General features: G+C 40.0%; 1 protein-coding gene across 1 annotated transcript in view; it reads left to right on the top strand.

Moving 5' to 3' along the window:
* The window catches only part of fstl5 (follistatin-like 5), a 276,477-nt gene that overhangs the window by 137,274 nt on the left and 126,799 nt on the right, over positions 1-12,404 (top strand). The window contains exon 7 of the mRNA XM_042492899.1: positions 8,573-8,739. Coding sequence (XP_042348833.1) covers positions 8,573-8,739 — 167 coding nt within the window. The remainder of the gene's footprint in view (positions 1-8,572; positions 8,740-12,404) is intronic.

The raw sequence follows: 12,404 nt of genomic DNA, 5'->3' as shown, positions 1-12,404 counted from the left end.
TCAACATGTGTGTTTGACTTCATGAGCTTAAAGATCACCTGATTATTGTTGCCTATTTGTACAGCAGGGATACACTTTGTTCAACAGTGCTACAAGTGGCAGCAATTCAGCATTAAAAGCCAAAAAAAAGTATTTTGCGTGGTTAGACAAAGGAGGGAGGATGTTTGTTTCAGTGTTCAAATTCTCTTCTTTCTCTGTCAAACATTCAAGTCCACCGAGTCGCTCATCTTCGATATCAAAAACAGCACCTCCACTCTTCTTGCTTTGGGAGAGAGTTTGCACAAATCAACCCAGCCATCCAAGATCAGAGGAAGTTCATATGAGAGTGTGTGTATTCTGTTTTGGGGTGTTTTTTCCCCCCCTTTGAGTCTTTGTATATGGGCTATGAATACTCTGCATCAGGGAAAATGCTTTTATCTCCACTTCAAAATGTCAAACTCAAAGCAATTGGAGGTACACAACCGTTCAGCCTTGGTAATATCGAACATCATGGAGAGGGAATGCGTCAGAGGAATGAGAGACTTGGTGGAGAGAGACAGCGAGCGAGCATGTGTCGGAGAAAGAGAGCGACAGAGCATGATAGAGGACGGAGTAAGGGGGTTGGCTAAGCAACCTCGGTGCAATTTGTCTTCATGCAGCCGGCCTCTCGCAACATCCTGCAGGCCCAGGCTATTTTCCCTGACAAGCTTGTTGCCTCCAGTGCAGTAGGTGATTTACCTCTCGCCGTGGCACTGACCAACATCCCGTCTTGGGAGCAGAGCAGAGTAAATCAAAAGTCTGGACTTCACCGTTAATCACTAATTACAGGTTGGATGGTGAAGGTTGATCCTTCCCAGGAGGCCGAGTCCCTCAAGCCTCAAATCAGACAAAAAAAGCGGAGCCAAGGCCACTCCCTCCTCTGATAAATGTCTCACAGAGGAGGTGCTGGACTCAAAGTGTTTGAGTCGGCTCCAACAGCCCAGACTCCCGTCTCTCTGAGGAGCTTCTCATTCAGGTCGGATTCTAGCCCTCCCTCCCCTCCTCCCTCCCTCCATCCACCAGCTAAAGCTGTGATGGAGCCTGCCTGGCCGTCCGTCTGCCCACTTTCTTCTTTAAATTCTCCCTATAACTTCACATATTTCGATCCCCCCCGGGGATCAGCGGCAAATCGAGTTTGTTGCTCGCAGCGTATTCCAAAAGCATTAAGATACAAGCGGGCTGTAATTGAATGGTTAGGGAGGACATTATTGAAGGAGATTTTTGTCAGCATATCCACCCACCACCACCTCAACGTCACAACAAACGCCAAGTGGTTGCATGGTGTGTTGATCTGCCGGCTGCAGTGTTATCAGTGTCAGGGGAGGAGGAGGATCATGGATTAGCCATGCGTGACTGATGGATCCACTTTCCTTAATTCTTCACTTTCTGCATCAGAGCTGATTTCATGTGTTTTACTATCTCTGCTGTGTTGTTCTCCATACTCTCATGTATTTTTTCTTGTCATTGTCACTTTTTGTTTGCTGCCTGAGCTTTTTCTCTGCTTGAAATCTTGGTTTGCATTTATTTGTTTTTGTTCTTAATTCAGTAAAGCTAAGCTTACGCTTAGCCCAGTGTTTTCTTAAAGCATTAAACTATTAATGACGGCTTTCATTTAAGCTTAATCCTCTATATATCTGCACTGAACTGAGGGCCCCCTTAAAGAGAGATTTAACATCCTTCAGAGACCCTTCACTAGACTGAGGTTCCTCAAGTGGAGCAGTTTTCTGCTCTTTGTTTGGTCAGGATCCAAGATAACATGATGACATATCTTCTGCTTTGCTTAGAACTGGTGAATTTACAGCTCACAGCAACTTAATACAAGATATTTATTTCTGGGATTTATGCAATATCTAATGTCCTTAAAAATGTTGCTGCATATTTCTGCTTGGTTGTTAGCAGACATTAACATCACCCCGAACCCTGTCTGACTCTATATGGAAAAAAGGAGTAGTCAGATATTTGTATTAAACAGTAACATGCGATTTGACTGACATAATTGGCAGTGGCCCACAGCCCTAACAGATATTAAGGATGTAAAAGTTTGAAAGTTTTTATGCCTCTTAGCCCTGACTGTTTAACCAGGTTGGTCAAATTGAGATTAGGAGTCTTTTTTTCAACGGAGACCTGGGCCGAACAGCTGTGAAAACAGTGTTGCAGACAGAGACACAAAGGGAGACAAAATTCAATTCACGAAGAGTCAAAAGAGAACTTTAATAAATAATATATACCTGTAATGATAAGATTACCTGAAGGGGAGACAAATGGTCAGATACTGAGCTGGTGACTCGAATCAGCGTGCCCACTTGGCTGGAGGCTCACAACTGCAAGGTGCTAATTCAAGTTTCTTTTCAAAACCCAAAAGCTAAATGTATTTGAAAAAGCAAACAAATGTGAAAAGTCATTATGATGTTCATTATAGACATCCATGACAGTCTTCTGGACAGTGAGGGATTATAAACAACATTACATATACGTTCACTTTCTAATATGGCAAAACATTCTGCTTGTTTACCATTTGAACATCGTGTTTGTTGCCCCACTGGACCTGTATTTTTCAAGATAACATCAGTTCCTTTTGGTTGTTTGTTATCTTCGATAGAACTGATAGAAGAGCTGCAAAAATAAAACCCATATTTAATAAACAACACATTTGCTCTCCCAGTAAGTCTGTGATGTCAGACCAAAGAAACAAAAGGCCAAAAGGTGTGATGTTGTTTAGTTTGGCTTTCTCAGAAAGGAAGCACTAAGTCACCTCTGCTTAGGACAGTTTGTGCTCTATTTGGCTCATCCTGCCAGAAGACAGAAGTCCACTAGAATTTAATATTTGACAAGTAGGATGACTCTGCAATGTCCAAGTTAGGGCAATTTATTGTTGGCCTCCACTGCAGATCCACTTTGTTCAGACGTTAAGGGTCAGTGTGTTATTACGTTTAAATCACAATTAAAGATAAAGGCTTGTCTGTGACCTCTGAAACAACCACTTTTTTGGAAAAATGTCTTTGAAAATGGCTGCTGAACTTGAACAGAATTAAAGTTGCTCCACTATAGCCTCACTGGATAAAATGCAGTTTTAATGAGGCCCTGTAAAAGCAAGAAGTTTTAGATCCCTAACATTTTTTATTCCTTTCCAGTCGTTCCTTTTCTCTCTGGCCATGTTGGCTCTCATATCACCCCCGCTGACTGCCGTTGTCATGTCTTCATTATATACAAACAGCTCCCAAACCGATCAAATGTGTCCCATCAAATGATCTCCGTCACATCATCATGTCCACAGGGGAAATATTTCAGTCGCTTTATGAAGTTGGTTATTTCTTTTCATGTACCATTAAAACCCTTCCTTTTCTAGATCAATACAAATGATGGGTTATGTTCATGACAAGAGGAATTTCCCTCAGTGCAGGCCATCACAAGACATTTTTATCATCAACCAGTGAAAGAGACCGACTAATGAATGAATGAGCTCGTGTTTGCTATTCAGAAAAGACAGACTGATTGGCTCATTAATGAATGTTTGAACCTGCTTTATCATGTCTTCTTTTGTGTGTGTGTGTGTGTATGAGAGAGAGAGAGATGATTTTGTATGCACAATGATAATTAAACATCTTATTTCAAAATTCTGGTGTAAAAGAGAGTTAGAGCAGAGCTAAATAAGAAATAAGAAAGTGCAGCATCCAAACAGCACAAGAAGTATTAAATAGAGTTATTATTATTCTAAAATCCAAAGATCACAGAAAGATCACTTACAACTACTTAATATTAGGCCTGTCAGGATAATTACACTCTAGACTTAGAATAGGACATAAATGGGTATAACCTTAATCATTTTGCAGAATTTGTTTTTACATGTGCTTGTTTATGTAACAGTGCCACCAGCATTTTAGCCGACAAGATGCCTAAAAAAGTAGCAGGGTTTTCCCAACCATTGTAAAACTTGGACTACAGCTCCACCTAACATTTTTTTCCCCATTAAAATTGCTTTTTTTCCCCAACTAATTTCAAGTTCAAGTTACTTTATTTGTACCCATAGGTAGATTTGGTTTGCAGTTTAAAAGTCCATTTAACACAGTTGTTAGACACCACAGACAACTTTCAAGATTCCACATGACAATGTGTCTCTTAAATATTTAAAAAAAATATTCAATCACTTAAAAAAAGCACAAAACTGATAATCATGATTACATACGGTTAAGTCCTTTTCTCATCTGTGCGTACAGTGTCTGCAGCTGCCTCAGTGTCTGCAGCTTCCTCAGTGTCTGCAGCTGTCTCAGTGTCTGCAGCTTCCTCAGTGTCTGCAGCTTCCTCAGTATCTGCAGCTGCCTCAGTGTCTGCAGCTGTCTCAGTGTCTGCAGCTTCCTCAGTATCTGCAGCTGCCTCAGTGTCTGCAGCTTTCTCAGTTTCTGCAGCTGCCTCAGTGTCTGCAGCTGCCTTGGTATCTGCAGCTATCTCAGTGTATGCGGCTTCCTGTAGTGCTCACTCTGCAGCTAAATCTAGGGACCAAAAGTACACTGCACACTGACTGACACACACACAAAACAGAACTGCTGTTTGACTTGAAGGAATGTCAGGTGACTCTGAGGTCTCAGACTGATGATTCAAATCTCCGTGTTTTAGTTGGTTGGCCTACATGTTATTTATGACTCTTATGGGACAATATGTGGTCCAACAAAAGTTGCTTTGTGTCTGGAGTTGCTCTAATGGTGTTGTGAGTATGGGCAATGCTTCTAATACTACCTCGAGTGCTGGATCAGGTATTGCCGATCGCTCACCAAGTAATTTATTAAAAAAACTTCACAGTTGTTTGACTGTTAGTTAATTAATTCTTCACTGCTCTAAACAGTAGCCTTTACAGCAAGTTGGTCTGTGCAGCCCCTGGCAATTGATTTTCAGTAAAAAGTGCAACATCAGCTGTTATCAAAATGTCAGATTAAATGATAAAAGAAAGTTCTATGGTATTTACTCTTCGGATGTACTTTTTCATGTTTAACAAAGGGTTTAACCCAATAAGTACTTGGTATCAGCCAGTGCACAGTTCAGGTATCGGAATCAGTGTCAAAAGGAAATAACATTTTTGGAACATCTGTAATTGTGACAGACTTGTTGTTGCTATAGGATATGGTAATGTGAGCTGCAACAAGAACACCTGTAATATATGATACAATCTGATGCAACAGCAGAGCAATATTCACCGGCTTCATGAAGATGATGATATTCAATTTTTGTCAACTCTGTCACAGAGGTTATGGCTCTATTCTCGTTTTTGAGGTCAACATAAGAATTTTTTTGCAGTGCATTACTTTTTACTGTAAGGTGTTTTTTTCCTACCAAGCATTGAACAAAGTTAAGCAGAAACAACTTTCTATTGTTTCGCAAAGCTATTTGTTATTTTGCCTGCTGGGTATACACAATAGCAGAAACAACTTTTAATATAGTGTACTGATTTATGCAAATAAATACACACATCTATTTAAAAAGAATCATCCTGGGTAGAAGTTATTTTCTCCTATATTTTAGATCCCTGTGCACCCAACAGTTGTTATTTTTCCCACAGGAAGAGCAAATTGATCACAGTTTACAATAAGCCTCTATTAATAGAAAGCGAGCAGAATGTGAAAATTAGAAAATGTAAATGAGCTGCTGATTGTGTGCCACACTTAAGTGGAAAAAAGAGAATTAGTTCAAGTACTGTATTTTTTTTTAAACGAGTTTGAGTGTTGTTTTTTAATCAGTTTATATAATCAAATCAAATAGTTAAGAATCTGGATATTCTTTAAAGTAACACAACACCACGACAAACTTTAGCCTCACAAATTAGCACAGAGTTGGATCAACTCTCCACCAACTGTATAATCATCTAAACTTAGAGTTATACCTCACTCAGAAGAAACGGCTGTTATTAATCCTCTAATTTTGATGTAATCCTGGCAGAGATTTGCCCGGGCTTAAGCAGGGTTTCATTGGGCCAAATGAGAGATTAGAAGTCTTAACTCGGAGCTTCCCACTGAAAAGGAGTACGGGTTGTCTCACGGCTCCAGTGTGATTGGCCTGGATCTAACGGGCTATCCAAGTTCACAGTTCAGAGACACAACAAGTGGACCAAACACCGCAAATGAGTGAGAAGGTTAAAAAAGCATTCAGAAGCCATTGGTACGAGGCCACCGGAGTCATGCTGTAATTGAAGGTGCTCTCATCCTGATTCTCTGGGCTGTGGCGAGTGAACAGTGTCTGCTGGACCTGCTCTTTCATTAGGTTTTGTATTTCATGCCCTTAGGAGCAGAACAAATTGAGTCTCTGTTTCCTTTTGCTCTGTTGCTCATTACCCAAGAGAAAGATTAAAAAGCATTCTCTCACAGGCCGGGTTACATAATACCACCACAGAATGGATGAGTGTACATTGTACTCATTGTCTCATCAAAATACGGGACAAACAAAAAGCGTTAACCAACCATAGCCATGCTGACCTCTCACCAACCCACCATGGCCTTTCTCTGTGTTATTTTAGGGCAGTCCCGAGGTTCAGTTTTTGGGCTTTGAAGCTTCAGTGAGAAATATTTCAATTAGTTGAAGCTTTTAGCGGGGGCAATGAGAGACAAGGACGAAAGTCAGACTTTTTCAAATATACGTTTTCACTCGATGTAGCAAGAATAATGTGACAATTAGCAACTTATATCATCACGCAGGTCACAGTAACATCAGCCATAACAGCTGCAAAAACATAATGCTTTGCAGGATGGCTAAACTGTAGCTTACAGTTTTCAGGTGGTTTTCCAAGCTCATTGTAGATTTGGGATATGCCAGTTTTTGTTGGCATACCTGGCACTCGACTTTAAATGTTGAAACTATTCCAGATGCTTAACTATTTAAACATCTTGTTAGCGTACCTTGTGCTACAAACTGTCCTAGTTTCAGCAGTACTAGACTGCTGCTGACTGATGTTAGATGAGAGGGAGTCAGAGTCGCAAAACTATCACAAAGTTTAAAGTTTAAATGAGAATAACTATCAATAATTAATGTTGATACCTTTTGAATCTTACATAATGGTGGATTGCAATGTCTTAATTTATGGACTTTTTGGAATATATATATATATATCACTCAGAGTTACCACTAATCCAAAGTGGTGCCTCGTTGGATTTTACTTGCCTCTGACCTGTAAAGGCATGGACACATGACCTGTGACAGGTGAACTGTGATGTCTAGCACTGTGGTGTTGGCAGTTGACTCTTGAGTCCTGTGTATTGTAAGGCGTCAAACAAATGCTCGATCAGATTGGGATCTGGGGAATTTGGAGGCCAGGTCGAGGCCTTGAGCTTTCTTTCACGTTCCTCGGGCCATTCCTGAGCAGTTCTTGTTGTGTGGCATGGTGCATTGTCCTGCTGAGGGGTGGCTTTTATGATGGTTTTTGGGTGAAGTGCGTCAAGTGGCATCTACATGAATATCCAGCCTAAAAGGTTTCCCAACAGAACATTGGATTGTAACAAGATGATCAGTGTTGCTCACTTCACCCATCAGTGTTTTTTTATGTTTTGGCTGATTGGTGTTTGTATATGTGGACATTGATAACCATGGCAACGATTGGAGCTTTAAAGTATTCAGGTCAGCCCTAGTATTATTGTCATATTCTCTGTAATATTTTCTCTCAGTAATAGGTAGAAATTAACCACAGAGAACCACATCTCATCATAACCAGAAACATTTTTCAAAAACTTGCAGGAATGACTGAATCAAGCAAAGCACAGACTCTGGTCGAGGTCTAGGGCTGTGTTTCCATGGGGAACCACTCTGCCAGTGCAGGCTTTTTTTCCATGTTACTTTCATCAGAAAAGGATGCACTCCTGGGCTTTTACAACAATGTGGAGAGCCTAGCTTGTTTAAAACTCTCAGAGCACTGAGCATGTTAAAAATATTCCAACTTCTAGTTACAAAGCTTCAGATGAGGTTTCAGCAGTCATCAGACCAGCTGCACCTCTGTCTCCCAAAAGTGTCTGCTCTGTACTGTTCGCTCAAAAAGAGGTATATAGCGTTGAACCCAGGGTCCTCAGAGAGAGTAAAACTGCCATTATAGTGTCATTACATAAATTATGCAAAGTATTTACAGAACATTTAACTTAATTCCTTCCCATTACTTTGCAAATTGCAATAATTGTGCTGCCTCAGTGCATCTTTAACTAAAAAAATACATCTGCCTCTATCGTACAACAGTAGCTAATTGAGACACTCTTGTGTTCTGTATTGTTGTTTTCAGGCTTCATTAAGAGAAAAATGTGGGCAAACATGAATTTTTGCATTGTGAAATATCTCAGTGGGGTTATTCCTCTGAATTATGAGCTGTTACAAGAAAGGGGGGTCCATCAAATTCCAGTTATAAAGTATAAAGGTGGACTTTGACAATGTTTTCTTCCCTTGTTCAAACTAAACTACTCAAATTAAAACTTTTACAAAGACCTTGAATTGTTTCTACTTTTATTCAGCAGTTTAATTTCTCGAAACTTAAATCATTGAGTCTCCTTCAGACAATCTGTCTAACATTATATAATTTGTTTCCTGTCTTCAACAGATGTGTACCTGCTCGACCTTCCAGATGACCAGAAAGTAAGCGTCACCACGGTAACAGTTGGCCAGAGCGCTGTGTTGACGTGTGCCATCACAGGGGAGCGGAGGCCTCCTATATTGTGGAAGAGAAACCATCAATATCTGAACTCCTTGAACCTGGAAGACATCAATGTGAGACCTTACAGCACTTACTCTGATTTAAAGTTTGAAGATAGATATATGGGTAGATATGTAGAATAGGTAGACAGAAGAGGCACAAATACACTGACCGCCTTTACATGTACACTGTTATCACGAATACGACAGTATTCTGAATTTTATACAGGTCATGTGAACAACCTATTCCTTTTGGATATTCAAAATCAGGCATTTTCTGAACGTAAAGTTTTTTGATTGAGACATGTAGGATGTTTCGGTATTATTTGGGAGCATTGTTTGGACATGTTCAAACCAAATTACAAAGTTTGTTTACAAAAACTTCTCAGCAGAAAACCCCTCTGTCATGTACAATTTTACTGTACCCGCAAACAAAGAATATATTAAAGAAAACAACAACTTTAGTTTTGTCAAAATTAGCAGTTAACGTTATACTGACTGGCACTGAGATGTTGTTGCTGGGCAACAGTAAATGGACTTGCATTTGTATAGCGCTTCTCTAGTTGTTCGACCACTCAAAGCGTTTTAACTCACATTCACTCATTTACACGTGAATTCATACACTAGTGGCCAAGGCTGCCATACAAGGTGCCACCTGCTCCTCAGTTTTTATACATTCATACACAATCACACACAGTAGACAGCAGATTTGGTTTCTAAAAAGGTTCCAGAAAAGCAACACAGTACATAAAATAAGCACAGCAGAAATGTCAGATCGGTTGGATCATCGTGTTTGACTGTTTATCTGTAAACAGTCATGTCTAAAAATGACAACAGAGACAAAGAAGTTTGCCGATTTTGTTGTTAGCATGACGTCTCAGTGATTCAGTGTATGAAGTGCTTTCCAAATATTAGTCTCTTGTATTGCATTTTGCAACACACGGCCTCTTGCGTGTTTACAGCTGGCTCTGTGGTTGTAGGGCTGTGGGATAGAGATGCATGCCAAAAGATAACCCCACGTCTTTGGTTGGAAGGAGAAACACATTTACTTTTTGTACATTATGTAAGACTTGTATATCAACAGGTATTGGAGTAAGTGCAAATATCACAACCAACTTTTTCAACATATTTGTTGAGAGAATGAAAAAGGGAGGCTGTCAAACAAGTCCGACACCGGGGGAAAAGTTTTTATAACATTTTTGACGTGAAGAAGTTAATTGGCACAGGCAGCTCCAGCAATTCCAGTTTTCCATATTTTGATGCGATAAATGCCATGCTAATGCACGCTAATCAGACCATGCAGCACTGCATGCAATCAGGAATACTGGTAGGTTTTTTATTTCATTAGCCACGTAAACAGCATAGTAGAAATGGAGATGGCTGATATGACTTAAAATTAAGATCAGCCAACATTTGACCTGACGAAGATCCAAGCAGGATCGAAATGTTTTCTTCATAAACTTGTGTGGCAAGGAGTACTTTTTTTCCCCTCATTAAAAATAATATTGCAATATTTTTAGACCATATTGCAATAAACAATATATATCTTGGTGTTTTGAAATCTCCTCTAAACTACTGCACACTACTAAAGAACAAAATCATTAAACTAATTACAGTTACGGTAAAGTGAAAGTACTGTTAGAATTAAGTTAGATAAAGTATTGTTTTAATTGTTTTTGGAAGTGTTAATGCTGTAAACTTGAAGCTTTTGGTCAACAGTTAGATGTTAGCAAAAAGTTCAACTGTTAACAACTTTTAAAATCTTTAATGCAGTTAAAAAAGATAATTTACTCACAGTGAGCTTGAAACACATGAACAGCTCTCCAGTTCATACATTAATAGTATTTGCAAGTCGCAGTGGTGCTCCATGGTCTCCAAATGTCACTAAATAGTGTCGTCTGGAGCCCTGCAGATACAAAAACACACGCTTGGCCAGTTCAAAAGACTATCGCTCTAGGTCTGAATGTTTTTAGGAGAGTGTGAGAAGCATCATGTTTGTGAGTCTCTCTTTGTGTGTGTGTGTGCGTGTATATAAGATGGAGAGAACTGAAGCACCAAAATGAGCCACAGTTCACAAAATGGTCATTTTTTACATCCCACGAGGAACAAGCTGTGATACGTCAAGTAGATTTGAAATATGACGACCCATGAGTCGGAATATTGTCTTTTTTAAGAATAAGGGCTAAAAACGGAATATTTTGAGCATGTAAATGTCATCAGTGATAGGTAGATACCAGATAATGGGTTTTATAGTTGAATGAATCTAACACACTCAGTGCTCACTTCTAATTATTGTGTTTTCACGTCGTGATGCATCATCAGTTCTTAACGACCGTTGCAGAGCAGGAGCTGTGAATTTGAGATAATTCCATCCTATATTTCTTTCTCATCATATTTCAACTTTATATTTTTTGGCAGTGGCTCAGATTGTCAGCACATTTTATTTGACTGTTGGCGCTGGCTTTGTGTTGTAGGTCTGACAGTAATCCAGGATGTCAGTTTGTGTTCTTGGTGTCTGTGTTTAGAGACTGCTGGGAGGGACAGGGATTTCAGACAAAGAAAGGAGATGAAGGGGGATACCGAAGGGGTTCAGCCCTAGAGAAAGGACCTACTTTTACAACTCGGCGAAAGACTGTATGTGCTCATGCGTTGGTGTGTGTCCATGTGAGTGTGTGTGTGTTATGCACGGCCTCAGACAGCCCTCTGTGTCACTTTCATCCACATCAAAAGGAGCAGGGATACTTATGTGGCGAGGTACAGCAAAGGCAGACCTCCTCCTCAGCCTTTCCCTCTCTGTGTATCAGGGCTGACCAAGATGAGCGTGATACTGCCGTGCATAATTAAGTCAACACTGTCGCAGTAGATAAAGGGAGACCCAGTGAAGCCACTAATGTAACATTAAATGTTGATGACCCTTAAAATGAGTAAGAGGCGCCCAGCTGTCGCCAGTCATCCTTGGCACCATCAACTGGCTCTCAACTAGTGCGCAGCTTCTGGTTGTTGGTGATGTGTGATTCCCATAAAGAGCGGCGTCAATGCCATGAAGTGATTTTTAGGCTGTGCACATGAGAGCAACAGCTTTCCCACGGTTTGCCTCTTTCAGTCATTTTTTGAAATGTATTATGACTGCTTTTAACAGTGCAAGGCCAGAAAAGATGTATGCAAGTGCTGCGTGTAATAAAAAAAGAAATGTCAAGTCAGATTATTTCTTAAAAAAAACCACTCCGAATATCTTTTGGAGGATTTATAGGGGTAAAAAAAAGAGAGGTGCGAGGTCTTGTAAGGTCAACGCAAGCTTTGATCTATCTTTCATATATTTTTTTTTCCAAGAACTGTTTTAGTTCTTTTTTTATTTTTAGATTCAATAGAAGTAGCTTCTGTTTCATCTCCTCATTTTGCCTGAAGACACATCGCAGAGTTCAGTGTCTCGACCGAGGGTGGTCTTTGTCTGAGCTTCACAAACACTCACACACACACACACACACACACACACACACCCCGTTTCCAGTTTCCCAGTGATTTATATCAGATCGCGCACAGGTGTATTGAATAAAGGTTTTGCAGTATACTGGTATTGATGGTAAGAATTACGTTTTGATATCATGTTAATAAAACACAAATGATAACATCATGTAAATACTCTAGCATCACTAAAAGAATTTCAGTTTCTTTCCATTCACACTGCCCCCCCCCCCGCCATCTGGTTGCCTTTTTACTATCCATTAAGTGTGATTACTATT

The sequence above is a fragment of the Plectropomus leopardus genome, chromosome 9 (assembly GCF_008729295.1).
Source record: "Plectropomus leopardus isolate mb chromosome 9, YSFRI_Pleo_2.0, whole genome shotgun sequence".
Taxonomy (NCBI): domain Eukaryota; kingdom Metazoa; phylum Chordata; class Actinopteri; order Perciformes; family Serranidae; genus Plectropomus; species Plectropomus leopardus.
This window is presented reverse-complemented; position numbering and strand designations above follow the sequence as displayed.